At 43.5% G+C, this 16,849-nt stretch overlaps 1 protein-coding gene across 2 annotated transcripts in view; it reads left to right on the top strand.

Moving 5' to 3' along the window:
- LOC106603497 (protein FAM222B) overlaps positions 1 to 13,815 on the top strand; it is a 65,275-nt gene extending 51,460 nt beyond the window's left edge. For both annotated transcript variants that reach the window (XM_014197271.3, XM_014197270.3), the window contains exon 3: positions 6,555 to 13,815. In XM_014197271.3, the coding sequence (XP_014052746.2) occupies positions 6,555 to 8,296 (1,742 nt within the window). In that variant the 3' untranslated portion in view covers positions 8,297 to 13,815. The remainder of the gene's footprint in view (positions 1 to 6,554) is intronic.
- Positions 13,816 to 16,849: the final 3,034 nt, after the last annotated feature.

Here is a 16,849-nt window from a genome sequence, read left to right as displayed (position 1 = left end):
ATTTTGGTTTCGATAATTTTTTTAAACATTTAATGCACTATGGATTATGTGGGCAAAATGCTGTAACGACACAATAAAACAATTCAGTAAAAGTCCCATGATGGTAGTGACTGGCCATCATTTATTCACATTACTTTAATTTAACAAATTCCATTTTTATTTGATTACTTTATTATTTCATTTCAAGTCATCTCATCTCTAGAGCTACTGCCTATTCTTTCTGACAAAATCACTATTTTAATAGTTCTTTAAAGTAAATAAGGCATACTTTTATTACTGCTGAATACCAACTATCAATCACTTAGATCATGTATTTTCAAGTAGAGAACTCACGAAGCAACTGCCCTCTTATCCCTCTTGATCACACATTCTTCTGTCCCCTCCATGTCTTCCCCACACTAACCTAACATGGCAGGCATAAAAGAAACACACAAACCGGACAAGTAGGCACGTAATGGATTATGGTCATCGTAAGCAAAATGTTGGTTTTAAAAATAAAACAAAATGCTCTAATGTACAGTGCATTCGGAAAGTATTCAAACGCCTTGACTTTTTCCACATTTTGTTAAGTTACAGCCTTATTCTAAAATGGATGAAATAGTTTTTTTCACATCAGTCGACACACAATACCCCATAGTGACAAAGCAAAACATTTTTTTTTGCAAATGTATTAAAAATAACAAACTGAAATATAACATTTGCATAAGTATTCAGACCCTTCACTCAGTACTTTATTGAAGCACCTTTGGCAGTGATTACAGCCTCGAGTCTTATTGGGTATGACGCTACAAGCTTGGCACACCTGTATTTGGGCAGTTTCTCCCATTCTTCTCTGCAGATCCTCCCAAGTTCTGTCAGTTTGTATGGGGAGCGTCACTGCACAGCTATTTTCAGGTCTCTCCAGAGATGTTCGGTCGGGTTCAAGTCTGTGCTCTGGCTGGGCCACTCAAGGACATTCAGAGGCTTGTCCTGAAGCCACTCCTGCGTTGTCTTGGCTGTGTGCTTAGGGTCGTTGTCCTGTTGGAAGTTGAACCTTCTCCCCAGTCAGGTCCTGAGCGCTCTGGAGCAGGCTTTCGTCAGGGATCTCTCTGTACTTTGCTCCGTTCATCTTTCCCTTAATCCTGTCTAGTCTCCCACTCCCTGCCGCTGAAAAACATCCCCACAGCATGATGCTGCCACCACCATGCTTCATAGTAGGATTGTGCCATGTTTCCTCCTGACGTGACATTTGGCATTCAGGCTAAAGACTTCAATCATGGTTTCATCAGACCAGAGAATCTTGTTTCTCATGGTCTGAGAGTACTTTAGGTGCCTTTTGGCAAACTCCAAGTGCCTGTCATGTGCCTTTTACTGAGGAGTGGCTTCTGTCCAGCCACTCTACCATAAAGGCCTGATTGGTGGAGTGCTGCAGAGATGGTTGTCCTTCTGGAAGGTTCTTCTCCACAGAGGAACTGTAACTGTTCCTCTCCCCCGATTACTCATTTTGGCCAGGAGGCCAGCTCTAGGAAGAGTCTTGGTGGTTCCAAACTACTTCAGTTTAAGAATGATGGAGACCACTGTGTTCTTGGACCTTCAATGCTGCAGATTTTTTTTTTGCCACCCTTCCCCAGATCTGTGCCTCGACACAATCCTGTCTCAGAGTTCTACGGACAATTCCTTCAACCTCATAGCTTGGTTTTTGCTCTGATATGCACTGTCAACTGTGGGACCTTTATATAGACGGGTGTGTGCCTTTCCAAATCATGTCCAATGAATTGAATTTACCACAGGTTGTAGAAACATCTCAAGGATGATCAATGGAAACAGGATGCACCTGAGCTCAATTTTGAGTCTCATAGCAAAGGGTCGGAATACTTATGTAAATAAGGTATTTCTGTTTTTAATTTTTAATACATTTGCAAAAATGTCTAAACCTGTTTTTGCTTTGTCATTATGCAGTATTATGTGTAGATTGAGGACATGTTTTTATTTAATCAATTTTAGAATAAGGTTGTAACGTAACAAAAGGGGAAGGGGTCTGAATACTTTCCGAATGCACTGTATATCCCACGGTTAGCTCTAATTCGTGTTCCCATGCACCATGCTAAGTACAGTAGAATCAGCTAGTGTCCACTGTCCTATACGTTTACCTAAGTTACTAGCCTATGGTGGATCTGTCCTATACGTTTACCTAAGTTACTAGCCTATGGTGGATCTGTCCTATACGTTTACCTAAGTTACTAGCCTATGGTGGATCTGTCCTATACGTTTACCTAAGTTACTAGCCTATGGTGGATCTGTCCTATACGTTTACCTAAGTTACTAGCCTATGGTGGATCTGTCCTATACGTTTACCTAAGTTACTAGCCTATGGTGGATCTGTCCTATACGTTTACCTAAGTTACTAGCCTATGGTGGATCTGTCCTATACGTTTACCTAAGTTACTAGCCTATGGTGGATCTGTCCTATACGTTTACCTAAGTTACTAGCCTATAGTGGATCTGTACTATACGTTTACCTAAGTTACTAGCCTATAGTGGATCTGTCCTATACGTTTACCTAAGTTACTAGCCTAGAGTGGATCTGTCCTATACGTTTACCTAAGTTACTAGCCTATGGTGGATCTGTCCTATACGTTTACCTAAGTTACTAGCCTATGGTGGATCTGTCCTATACGTTTACCTAAGTTACTAGCCTATGGTGGATCTGTCCTATACGTTTACCTAAGTTACTAGCCTATAGTGGATCTGTACTATACGTTTACCTAAGTTACTAGCCTATGGTGGATCTGTCCTATACGTTTACCTAAGTTACTAGCCTATGGTGGATCTGTCCTATACGTTTACCTAAGTTACTAGCCTATGGTGGATCTGTCCTATACGTTTACCTAAGTTACTAGCCTATGGTGGATCTGTCCTATACGTTTACCTAAGTTACTAGCCTATAGTGGATCTGTCCTATACGTTTACCTAAGTTACTAGCCTATGGTGGATCTGTCCTATACGTTTACCTAAGTTACTAGCCTATGGTGGATCTGTCCTATACGTTTACCTAAGTTACTAGCCTATGGTGGATCTGTCCTATACGTTTACCTAAGTTACTAGCCTATGGTGGATCTGTCCTATACGTTTACCTAAGTTACTAGCCTATGGTGGATCTGTCCTATACGTTTACCTAAGTTACTAGCCTATGGTGGATCTGTCCTATACGTTTACCTAAGTTACTAGCCTATGGTGGATCTGTCCTATACGTTTACCTAAGTTACTAGCCTATGGTGGATCTGTCCTATACGTTTACCTAAGTTACTAGCCTATGGTGGATCTGTCCTATACGTTTACCTAAGTTACTAGCCTATGGTGGATCTGTCCTATACGTTTACCTAAGTTACTAGCCTATGGTGGATCTGTCCTATACGTTTACCTAAGTTACTAGCCTATGGTGGATCTGTCCTATACGTTTACCTAAGTTACTAGCCTATGGTGGATCTGTCCTATACGTTTACCTAAGTTACTAGCCTATGGTGGATCTGTCCTATACGTTTACCTAAGTTACTAGCCTATAGTGGATCTGTCCTATACGTTTACCTAAGTTACTAGTCTATGGTGGATCTGTCCTATACGTTTCCACTGCAGTGTCTGCCTCTTCCTCATTAGCATCTCTTTCCCCTCCCGTCCTTTTCCTCTGTGCGTTTGTGTACAAGGGAGAGTCGTTTAAAGTTACGAGCTAGCAGGTTGCCATTAAGAGTCCAGGCCAGGGCAGCATTTATTTATCATTGGGGGAGAGAGACTGAGGACAGATGTTAAATAGATGAGAACACACACACACACAATACCTGTGAAATGTTAAGGGCTGTCTGAGCAGATGAGAGGAGTGGGTCAAGTACATACTGGAACACACAGAAACAGCTTTTCGTCAGACTGAGTCAGAGCTCAAATGCCTGGAAAGTGGAAATGGCCACCCGGGTCTTCTACAGAACAGAGAAGAGAAGGAAGCATGTAGAGATAAGAGAGAAGTACAGCAAATGGAGCAGGCAGAAACATTTTACTCTCTCAGTAACTACTTTACCGAAGGGGCTGCATGGGAAGATACTGAGATCTGAAGTAGATGGCGACTACGTTCGCTCTGTCAGCATAACGAGTCTCTTGCTGTTTAAATTAAGTCTCTTGTCTTATCATTATGGAACACTCAGAGAGAGCAGTGTAACATTGAAAAAAGGGACGAAGAAGCCTTAATTGTCATTGCTGTATGGCTCTGATGTCTGATTCAATATCCTGCTACTGTGTGATACATTTTTCATTTAAAACAGCGTGAGCCTTTGGCCTCCCTACTGTTTAAATGTTGTTTCGGTGAAAACTGTAGTTTGAATAAGAACCTGTGTGTGTCTTACTGAGCGTTCAGTAGTTTTCCTATCCATCTCTCCAAGGATCTGTTCAGCTGGAGGTCACACAGATGTGCCCGTAGCCACATGCACAGTGCACACACAGTATTGTACAGTTTAGCTAACTTGATTTGATCTTCCTGTCATTGAATGGAGAGATGGCTCATGGAGGTCATTAGTAATCTCTGCAACAAAAGTTACAAAGGTGTGACTGGCTGGCTGGGCAGGCGTTGCGGTTGTGTCTGTGCTCTGTTTGCTTACCCAGGCATTAAGTCAGAAGAAGGAATTAAGCAGCCAGTGATTGAGAGTGTTGAGCTCAAACGCCTGGCCCAGACCCCTGCATTAATGAGCAGTTAGTCACCCCCCACCACACCCGCCAATGCCACCCCGGCCCCTCTCATTGACACCCTTTGTTTCCTGCTCACTAATAGAGGATGAATTAGTCCGTTGGCATGACTTCCTTGTGCCACCGCCGTGCCAATGCCTGTCCTCACAGCTCAGCTCTCTGCCTTGTGCCACTGGTGCCTAGCCCACTCACTCTGCATGCTGCCTGTGAGGCTGAGCAGAGGAGAGGAAGATGGAAAGAGACTTTCAGCTAGACGAAAGACATTAGGAGATGTGTCTGCTAAAAAGGAACCTGTTAGCATTCCAGTGAAGGACAGAACTAGCCACCCTCCAATAAACACTACCTTCTTTTTTTTTTTTTTACCCGCGTATTTAATAGAAGAATGTTGTATGAGATATATTTTGTTTTTCTATTCAATAATTCTAAGTAGTGCACTATATAGGGAATAGGGTGCAATTTAGGATGCAACCTGTGTGTATGTTTAGGTCAGGCTGGCTGGGCCAGGAGGCTGTGAGGCCCAGGGCTCAGCCTGGAGAGGGGATGCTTGGTGAGGCTGCAGATACAGAGCCTCTCCTCAGTCCAGATCACAATGGCTGGAGGCAGGTCCCTTTCTCTAATATAACATTATTACTGACTTCTATAGTTGGGGAAGAAAATGGGTCTCATTGAGTGACCGTGCAAGACTAAAACACGCAATCACATTAACACATGCTAAACACACACACAAGACACACCTTATCAGTCTCTCTCACACACACACACTACAGCATCGGCACACACACTGGGGCATTGTTAAATATAGCCAGTGAGGTGCTTAACAGCTGTAACAAATGACTGTCAGAGGGCTCAGTGGTGTTCCGGAGATCACAGAGATGCTGTGTGATTACTGTCTGCTGTCATGGAGCTGCGCCACTCTCTCTCTGCCTCTACCACTCTGCCTCCTTCATTTTCAACGTGTTGAATAAATGTAATTCTACATTTCAAAGGAAGAAAAAGAATTATCCCGTGGGGGATTCGAACCTACACAGGAAGTTGCAGCAGTTGTCAAGAACTCAGCGCTCTACACTGTGAGCTGTTTGTGCAGTCATGTTACAACTTGTGATAGTTATTTTGATTATCAGAAGGTGCCGGTGGACTTCTGGTAAGGACGCTTTTGTGAAAAAGTGTTGGATCAAGTCCAACTACATCAACAATTTTAATTGGCCTATATGGAATCTGTTACCAGATGTAATTATGTACTCAGCTGGTCGTCCTCAGGCCAACCTGGCACAATTAGCCACTATGCTATGAGAAAAGCTAGCAGCTAGCCATTTTAGACTCAGTTATAAACCTTGGGTCTAAGCAAACGTTTGAGTATGGCTCCATTGTGGCCGGAAGCTATTGACCTCACTGTTACTGTCTGAATGACTGACAGCCCTTAACCCCTACTATGGCACTTCAGAATGTGTTGCTTGCAGGGGAATCCAGGCAAGAACTCTCTGTATGCATCCAAAATGGCACCTTATTCCCTTTAGACTGCACTATAAAGGGAATAAGATGCCATTTGGGACTCGGCTTGTGTCCCCGTGAGATATGAAATGAGAGCACTGTGCTGTTTTTCATGTTAGGTGAAGCGCTGAGATTAGGAATGTGATAATGTTGTTGAAGTCAGTCAGGTTCTGTTCTACTCAGAAGAGAACCTTAGAACCTCAGTTCAGATTATCACACATCTGCTCTTCTGATGGGAAACATGTCCTTTTGCTTTTTACCTGCGTTAACATGTTTCTCTCTCGCTTCCCCTCTTTCTCTTTGTCCTTCCCCCCCCTCACCTTCTCCCCTCCACCCCACTCTCTCTGTCTCTGTCACCCCAGGGGACACTACACAGAGGATGAGATCCGCTCAATATCCAACCCCTGCAGAATTGGATGCTTATGCTAAGAAGGTTGCCAACAACCCCCTGACCATTAAGATCTTCCCCAACAGCGTCAAGGTCCCCCAGAGGAACCACGTGCGCCGCACAGTCAACGGGCTGGATACCTCAGGCCAGCGCTACAGCCCCTACCCCCCCTCTCAGGCCAGCGCCAAGGCCGGCCTCCTTGCCATCATCAAGATGCCCGTCATCAAGGGCATCCTCAAAGACTTTGATGGCAGCCGGGTACGCCTGCACCCCTCCGAGGTCATCATGCACCCCCCTGGCCCCGGAGGGCCATACGCAGCAGCAGCCGCCTCGGCCAGCACTTTAAACCTCCACCACCCTCCTGCCCAAGGCCAGGGCATGTCCCGGCAGAGCCTGAACCCTCACCCTGGGAGCCAGACTCACCCTCAGACTCTACAACAGACTCACCCCCAGCAGCAGGGTCAGTGCCAGGTCCTCAGACACCCACCCTCCATGCCCCAGCAGCACCCCGAGCAGAGTCTGCCCAGGCCCCAGACTCTGTCCCACCCCCCAGCCCTGGGCCACCCCCAGCCTCCCTCTGGCCCCACCCTCCTGCTCCAACAGCAACAGAACCTTCAGCAGCAGGGGCAGCCTCCTCCCGGCCTTCAGGGGGGCCGGAAGCTGCCAGACGCCGACGCGCCGCCTAACGTGACCGTCTCTACCTCAACAATTCCTCTGTCCATGGCCGCCGGCCTGAACCAGGGCCGCCAGCCAGACCTGAGCAGCATCGTGCACCAGATCAACCAGTTCTGCCAAGCCCGGGCCCAGGGGGCTGGAGCCACCTCCATGTGCGAGGGCCAGATCGCCAACCCCAGCCCCATCAGCCGCAACCTCCTCATCAACGCCAGCTCCAGGTTGTCCATGCACAGCCACCCACACCCCAACGTCTGTCCCCCCGGGCTGCCCACACACCCCAACTGCATCATGTGTCCCGCAAACAAGGCTGCTGCTCCCTCTCACCCCCAAAACAACATGGCTGCCTCTAACATGATGCCTGTTTACCACAATGATATCAAACAGCAGCAGCACCAACAGCATCAACAACAGCATCAACAACAACAACATAATCACCAACAGCAGATGCGCTGGAACCAGCAGCAGTTGGCTCATCTACAGCACATGCAGCAGGATGGTGGGGGCCACCCCTGCAAGCACCCCTCTCACATGGGCTACCCCCCAGAGCTGTGTGTGGGCCAGCCATACAGCCTGAAGCCTCCTATAGAGAAGCCCACCCCCTCTCCCCCCGTCAACAACAACAACAACAATGGCATGCCTGGGGGTCCACTGGCCCACTACACCAGTGGTGGCCACTATTTCCAACAACACGCTGTGTGGAACAGCAGTATCCTGCCAACGCCCAACAGCGACAGCTCCGGGTCTCAGGACCTGGCCATGCCATTCCATGGTGGGCCCCCAGTGGGCACCACCACCCTAGACTGCGGTGGGCCCCCTGGGGGAGGCCATTACAGGCCGGGGGCGAGCTCCTCCTCCTCCGGCCAGACTAGTCTGGTGCAAACGGCAGATTACTTGGGCGGGGACTTCCAGACGCCCTGCTTCCGAGATCACAATCTGGGGCTGATGGGAAAGATGCACAGGCCTCCCATGAACAGGGTGGGGCCCGAGGTTGGCCCCGGGGACGGCAGAACCGCTCACATCCAGCACCCAGGGTACAGATAAGATAAGCTACGGCTGGTCTTGTCTACACAGCAGTTATCGAAAACAAAAACCTTCTTTTAGTCTTAAAGGAAAAATAGGAAATGTAATTAAATTAATAAATTAAGTAAAAATTTCCGCTAACATTAAAAAGAGGACAAATTAATATATAATAAAGAGCAGTGTTGGTTTTTCTTTTTCTTGGAGTCTATCTTGCAAGTGATCAATTGATTTTGTAAATGAGTGCTTTCACTAGGCACCCTCTAGAGAGCGTTTCTTATGTATGTAATTGTCATCATTCCCTACCTTTTTTCCATCCTTCCTGTCTATCAGTGTGCCTGGATCTAAGGATACAGAGTTATTTTTACTTCAGATCTGTCCTTCCTTCAATTTCTGCAGAGGATGGATGAAAACTCACTGACGCTTCATGGAGGAAAGAAAAAACATTCATTCGTTTGTTTTTACTGAGTCTTGTGGGGATTTCTCCGCTGCGATTCGTTTTTTTGGACAAGTGACTAATGTTCCCTTTTTGCGTTTACTTCTGAAACTCGTAGTGACGTCAAGATTAAAAACCTCTTGAAATCACCTTGCAGACGAGATAATGAATGGTTCGGTATGAAACTGAAACTATCAGTCACTGGACACTACAAAGGACAGACGGAGACACATGTACAAAGAGGCTTTTTCTTTCTTTAGAAATGTATTTATTTGTGAAATAGGACCGTTTTCTGAATCAGGTCACTGATCAAGGTTGATTCCTCGCTATCATCAAAGTATCTAATCTAATCAGGTTGATGTTTGTACAGAGTATAGATATATACTGTATAGACAGTGTAGACATCTAGATCCAGCAGGGAGCAACATACGTGGGGACTGACTGGGGGAGCTGACCAACGCTCTCTTGCTCAAAATGCTGCAATGAATTCAGGTGTCTGTTACAAACCATTTGTCACCAATGCCAATTGAGATTGGCAACATGATTGTGGATTAATATATTTTTATTTTAATGGAGTGAAAAAATAAATGAAATCTGTTCATTCTGTCTGAAGCCTTAAATGGCCAAAGTCACATAATTGACAAGGAAAACCTATTTTAAAAGATGTAATCTTATGTTTTCTATCATTTTTCGTGAACCTGAAAACAACTACTTGAATTGTTGAAATGCGATGTTCTGTTTGGCAGTTGTTTAGTGAAGGCAGTGGGCTAGTTAGCAGGACTAAACCTTTTTACTGGAGTGAAATAAATATCATTGTTACTAATGTGATGTTATTTTAGAAACTAACTATGAACCAAATCAGAGTTTTTGATCCTGAGTGTATTTTGTCTTTAATCACTAAAGGTAACTTAGTTGCTACTGATTCTGGTATGAAGTCTGCTGAAAAGACCAAATTGATCACTTGCAAGATCACTTGGAGGTTAAAGGAAATTGACTTTAACTTAAGTGAAACAGCAAATGCATTGTTTATTTTATTTTACACTGGCTTACCTACTATACTACTGTAACTTTTTAAAGTGTAATGATTGTGTGTGAATGATGCCTGCTAATGCAGGTTGAGTATAGACGTGTGTGCATGTGCGTTTTGTATGTATGCAGATGTGAGTGTGTGTCTGTACGTGAGAGTGGTAGACACACTGACCTCCACTTTCTGTTCACCTCCTTCCCTAACAGCCCTTAAAAAGCCTTAAGTATTTGGTCCTTGGACTTTCCTTTGAAAACAAGCATGGTTATAACGGAAACCCAAAATGATGATTATGAGAATGACGATTGCAAGGATACATACAGAGGACCCGCAATTTCTGTTTGTTAATTTGCCTTTTATTTTAATGGGAGTTTTTGTTGAATAGGAAAGGCAATTCCTTAGATTCTTATTTTATTACGAAAACAAGAAATTGAGTTATATTTTGTAATTATATTTTAATCCTACAGTGCCTTGCAAAAGTATTCATTCTCCTTGGATTTCTTCAAATTTGATTGTGTTACAAAGTGGGATTAAAATGGATTCAATTGTACATTTTTGTAAACATTCTATGCAAAATACTCTGTCAAAGTTTAAGATTAATAGAAATGAAATGACTAAAATATAGTCGTTGCATAAGTATTCATCTACCTGAGTCAGTACATTTTAGAAACGCCTTCGCAGCGATTACAGCTGAGAGTCTTCTGGGGTAGGTCTCTGAGCTTTACACCTATATTGTGCAATATTATAAACTGGTGGTTAGAGCCCTGAATGATGATTGTCTGAAAGCTGCGGTATATCACACTGTATACTACGGGTATGACCCCAATTTTATTTTTTTACTGCTCTAATTACGCTGGTAACCAGTTTATAATGGCAATAAGGCACCTTGGGGTTTTGTGGTATATTGCCAATATACCACGGCTAACGGCTGTATCCAGGCGCTCCGCGTTGCGTCGTGGTTGAGAACAGCCCTTAGCCGTGGTATATTGACCATATACCAAACCCCCTCGGGCCTTATTGCTTAATTAGCCCATTATTCTTTTCATAATTCTTCAAGCTCTGTCATGGCTAGACAGCAATTTTCAAGTCTTTTTCATAGATTTTCAGGCATATTTAAGTCAAAACTGTAACTTGCCCACTCAGGAACATTCTCTGTCGTCTTGATAAACAACTCAAGTGTACATTTGGCCTATTGTTATAAGTTATTGTCCTGCTTAAAGGTGAATTCCTCTGCCAGTATCTGGTGTAAAGTAGACTGAAGCAGGTTTTCCTCCAGGATCTTGCCTGTGCTTGGCTCCATCCCATTTCTTTTCATCCTGAAAAACTCCCCAGTATTCGCTGATGTCAACTATACCCATACCATGATGCAGCCACCACCATGCTTGAAAATAAGGAGGCAGTTACTCAGCGATGTGCTCAAAACATAAGACTTTGCATTTAGGCCAAAAAGTATATTCTTTACTGTTGTTTTTTTTTCTTCAGCTTTATTGCTTTGCCTTGTTGCACACAAGATGAATGTTTTGCAATATTTTTATTCAGTATAGTTGTATTCTTTTCACTCTGTCATTTAAGTCATTGTGGCATCACTACAAAGTTTTTGATCCATCCTCAGTTTTCTCCCATCACAGCCATCGAACTGTTTTAAAATCACTAATGGCCTCATGGTAACATCCCTGAGCAGTTTCATTCCTGTCCTGCAGCTCAGTTTAAAGGTTCACTGTATCTTTGATGTGTCTGGGTGGTTTAATCTATAATCCATAATTATTAACTTTACCATGCTTAACGAGATATTCAATGTCTGATTTGTTATTGTTACCCATCTACCAATTACTGTCCTTGTTTTAAGGCTATCGAAAAGCTCCCTGCTCTTTTTAGTTGAATCTGTGCTTGAAATTCAATACATGACTGAGGGACCTTTTATAGGTAGATATACAGTGCCTTCAAAAAATATTCAGAACCCTTGATTTTTTTCCACATTTTGTTACATTACAGCCTTCTTCTAAAATTGATTAAAACAAATGTTTTCCACCTCATCAATTTACACACACAACCCCATAATGACAAAGCAAAAACAGGGTTTTTAGAAATGTTTGCTAATTTATTAAAAAAAAAAAAAAACGGATATCACATTTACGTAAGTATTCAGACCCTTTACTCAGTACTTTGTTGAAGCACCTTTGGCAGTGATTACAGCATCGAGTCTTCTTGGATATGACGCTACAAGCTTGGCACACCTGTATTTGGGGAGTTTCTCCCATTCTTCTCTGCAGATCCTCTCAGGTTGGATGGGGAGCGTTGCTGCACAGCTATTTTCAGATCTCTACAGAGATGTTCAAATCCGAGCTCTGACTGGGCCACTGAAAAACATCCCCACAGCATGATGCTGCCACCACCATGCCTCACCGTAGGGATGTTGCCAGGTTTCTTCGACGTGACACTTGGCATTCAGGCCAAAAAGTTCAATCTTGGTTTCATCAGACCAGAGAATCTTGTTTCTAATGGTCTGAGAGTCCTCTAGGTGCCTTTTGGCAAACTCCAAGTGGGCTGTCACGTGCCTTTTACTGAGGAACGACTTCCGTCTGGCCACTCTACCATAAAGGCCTGATTGGTGGAGTGCTGCAGAGATGTTTGTCCTTCTGGAAGGTTCTCCCATCTCCACAGAGGAACTCTATCTCTGTCAGAGTGACCATCGGGTTCTTGGTCACCTCCCTGACCAAAGCCCTTCTCCCCCGATTGCTAAGTTTGGCCGTGCGGCCAGCTCTAGGAATGGTCTTGGTGGTTCCAAATTTCTTCCATTTTAAGAATGGTGGAGGCTGCTGTGTTCTTGAGGGACCTTCAATGCTGCAGACATTTTTTTGGTACTCTTCCTCAGATCTGTGCCTCGGTACAATCCTGTCTCGGAACTCTACGGACAATTCCTTCGACCTGATGGCTTGATTTTTGCACTGTCAACTCTGGGACCTTTATATAGGCAGATGTGTGCCTTTCCAATCATTTGAATTTACCCCAGGTGGACTCTAATCAAGTTGTAGAAACATCTCAAGGATAATCAATGGAAACAGGATGCACCAGAGCTCACAGCAAAAGCTCTGAATACTTATGTAAATAAGGTATTTCTGTTTTTTATTTGTAATAAATGTGGAAAAAGTCAAGGGGTCTGATTACTTTCTAAAGGCACTGTATGTATGAGGGAAAGTGGAAGGGTTAGTCATTCAAAAATCATGTCAACCCCTTGTATTTCACACAGTGAGTCCATGTAATTATGTGATATTTTTTTAAGCCACATTTTTATCCTGAACTAATTTATGCTTGCCTGAGCAAAGGGGCTTCATTTTTCTCCCACTTTGGCACTACAGAGAATTTTGAGTAGATTGTTGGAAGAAAAAACAGGACAAATCCATTTTAATCCCACTTTGTAACACAAAATGTGAAGAAGACCAAGGGGTCTGAATACTTCTGCAAGCCACTGTATGTGTAGTTACTGGGCTGTAACAAACCATTTTTTCCCCCAGTTTCAAAGCTTCAGTTGTGACTCGTTTATAATACTTGATTTTCTTGTTGTTTAAAAAATGGTCGTCTTTGTTTCCTTTACTGTTGCTGTGAAATGGAGGAAGGCTTAATAAGTCTTTTTTTTTACATGTCACTCTGTGGCTGTACGACAGATAAAAAGGCGAGAGAGTGAGAGTTGTGCTACTCTTTTTGTAATATTGTAATAATAAAATAAAGTTCTAATTTATGCTTGGAAATGAGTGTTCTATGGATGTCCTGTTCTTTTGATGCCCAAATGCCGTTTCTCCTATTTGATGAGTCGTACAGAACTTGCAAATTTGAGTATTTGAAATGCATATGCTCACAACTTTTCATTCAATGAGAACAGATGGAGGAAATTGGACATTCTTTCACCTTATGTTTGTCTCCAAACCATATACCTGTCTGCTCACTGCCCTACAAATCTGCATGGGTTACCCCCTGAGTGCTTGAATTATTTCTTTAGATCAGACAGTTTTTTACCCCCCCATTTGAGTCCCTGAGATTTAATTTCAACAGTACTGTGTGTGAAATAAAGTTTTACCTACATCATCATCACACAGTCATTGATTTTTAGGTAGCACCTCATCTCCGCATCAATCAGGAACAGAAACCTAAATGTAACAGTTACTGCAATTGGACGTAGTTAGGAAGTCAACAATCAATCAATGATTCAAGAGGCTATACAGTACATAGGCCTACACACCTTGTGCCTCACATTGCCGTTTAACTGTGACAGCTGGTATACAAAGCGGTGATTGCACCAATTTCATTCAGTGCTTTGACTGCTTTCCTACTGTATCAAAGCGATCCGGTGTAAAATAGCGACAGGAAGTCACGTAGCCAGAGCAAGCTGTCTGTGAAATCGAGAAATCTGCAGGACACACTGGCTTTGATCCGTCCGGCAGGAGTTCTATAAAGAGCGTGGGGGGGGGGGCCGCTTTCTGGGTTCAGTTCAGACACTATCACTCTTGAGAGATTTGAGCAAGGCAGGGGTTGAATCATCAACAGCAACAGGGATATTATTCTGTGACCTATCACTGAACTTTGAAAATGCTTATTTATGTAGCGTTTTCATTGAGACAGTTTACCGAACTGGCCAGAATGAGTCATTGATTTATCGATAATCATTAAGTATGCTGTTAGAATGTGGACAAGATCAAGGCAAGGGACGCATGTTAGAACCAGGTATAAACTGGGCTCATATAATCAAGAAGGATGACATTGGCTACTTTATAGTGGTGGACTTGATTTGGTCTGAGGCTTTTATAGTGAAGATGTAATTTAACTGTAAAACTGTATTACCTTTGAATGACATGAACACAACCAGTCATGATGTTTTCATCTGATTGTCAAACAAATCACTTTAAAAAGCAGATTACCTTCACACGTTTATCCAAAATAATAACAGCATGCGAACAGTGCACTGTGCACCTGCCAAATCTTCAATTCGCAAGATCCCTGACAGATCCACGGACGACAACATTGCACTACACACTGACCTCACCCATCTGGACAAGAGGAATGCATATGTGAGAATGCTGTTCAGCAACTACAGCTTGGCCTTCAATACCATAGTGCCCTTTAAGCTCACCACAACGCTCAAAGCCCTGGGACTGAACTCCCTATGCAACTGGGTCCTGGACTTCCTGATGAGCCGTCCCCAGGTGGCGAAGGTTGGCAACATTACCGTCTCCAAACTGATCCTCAACATGGGGGCCCCACAAGGGTGGGTCCTCAGTCCCTTCCTGTACACCCTGCTCCGTGATAGGATTGTGTCAAGGCACAAGAACCCAATGGTTTACTCTGACAGAGCTCCAGAGTTCCTCTGTGGAGATGGGAGAACCTTCCAGAAGGACAACCATCTCTGCAGCACTCCACCAATCAGGCCTTTATTGTAGAGTGGCCAGACGAAAGCCACTCCTCAGTAAAAGGCACAGGACAGACCGCTTGGAGTTTGCCAAAAGGCACCTCTCAGACCATGAGAAACAACATTCTCTGGTCTGATGAAACCAAGATTGACGTCTTTGGCCTGAATGCCAAGCTTCACGTCTGGAGGAAACCTGGCACCATCACTACAGTAAAGCATGGTGGTAGCAGCATCATGCTGTGGGTATGTTTTTCAGCGGCAGAGACTGGGAGACTAGTCAGGATCGAGGCAAAGATGAACGGAGCAAAGTATAGAGAGATCCTTGATGAAAATCTGTTCCAGAGCGCTCAGGACCTCAGACTGGGGTAAAGGTTCACCTTCCAACAGAACAATGACCATAAGCACACAGACAAGACAACGCAGGAGTGGCTTCGGAACAAGTCTCTGAATGTCCTTGAGTGGACCAGCCAGAGCCAGGACTCTGGTAGGGGGGAGATACATTCTGGTAGGGGGGAGATTTTTGGCACAACACCGGCCCTCAATGAATATATCTTCCAAACATCGGCTTCTCGGGCATTATCACTTAAATGTAGCCTTTATGCCTACATTCTTAAGCTCTTGATGGTTGCTAGGCAGCTCCCTTTACTACTATCATCCTGGCAGTTCTAAACTTTGCCAGGCATGTCACTTCACCCATCTCTTTGCAGACTCCACCACTGTTTTCTTAACCACAAGTGGATGGATCCATAAAGAATTAATGTGGGAATAAATATCACTGAATGACAAGAATATTGTAATGAAGGCATTCAATTGTTGCTTACTGAAACCCCAAAGTCATCCAATTTTTATAATACATTTGATAGAAGCAATAAACTACCTGCGTGTGGTTAACTATTTCAGCATCGTTTTGCTCTGCTTTGAGACAAGCTTGGTGTATTGATAAATCAATGTCAGAGTTTTTTTTTCACTGAATCTCTGTTTGGATATTAGGCTGGGGAAATGTTAGCTCAATTGAGGTGAGTGGTGCTCATGATCATCTTGTCTAGTTGGCTAATTTATTAGCCCTGATCAGAGCATTTTGCCAGGATGTTATGTAGATTAACAAGTGGATTATTTTTCTCTTCAGTCGGTCGCTCAGTAATCTAGCCGAGGCCTACTCCCAACCAAAGGCCTGTGACTTATCTTAATCAATCAATGTGATTTTGTTTCACTAAATCTCCATCTGTATATTTGGTTAATTGTCTGGCTGGACAAATAAGTGGAGGTGGTATAGCTCATCTATTCATTGTCTCATCTATCACTGATCAGAAACATTTAGCGTGCAATAATGTAGCCTAAATTCAGTGTAGGCCTATTATTTTGCTCGGTCATGTATAAGCAACCCCAAAAGCCAACAGAGGGTGTTCAAATGCTTTTGAAAGGATGAAGATACATTCAGAGTAAGACTATGCCTGCTCCCTAACAAAGCAGAGTGAGGGTAGGAAAGCGATGAAATGTGGATTAAAAAAGCATGGGCTTGCTTTGGGCTCTGTTTCAACATATCATTTTTATATGACGGGTTCCACATGTTGTTGCCATAATGCAAGTTGTGTAGGAAAAAGATTTGTATTTTATTCTGTTATATTTCATTATATTCTAAGCCTACTGTAAAATGTGTGTTGACTGTGTGTCTAGTCTTTTTAACAAAATAACTGATTTCATGTGCATGCCGCAGTCATA

The sequence above is a fragment of the Salmo salar genome, chromosome 04 (genome assembly GCF_965601325.2).
Source record: "Salmo salar chromosome 04, fSalSal1, whole genome shotgun sequence".
Taxonomy (NCBI): Eukaryota; Metazoa; Chordata; class Actinopteri; order Salmoniformes; family Salmonidae; genus Salmo; species Salmo salar.
The sequence above is the reverse complement of the archived record's forward strand: the minus strand, read 5'-3'. Positions and strand labels throughout refer to the sequence as shown.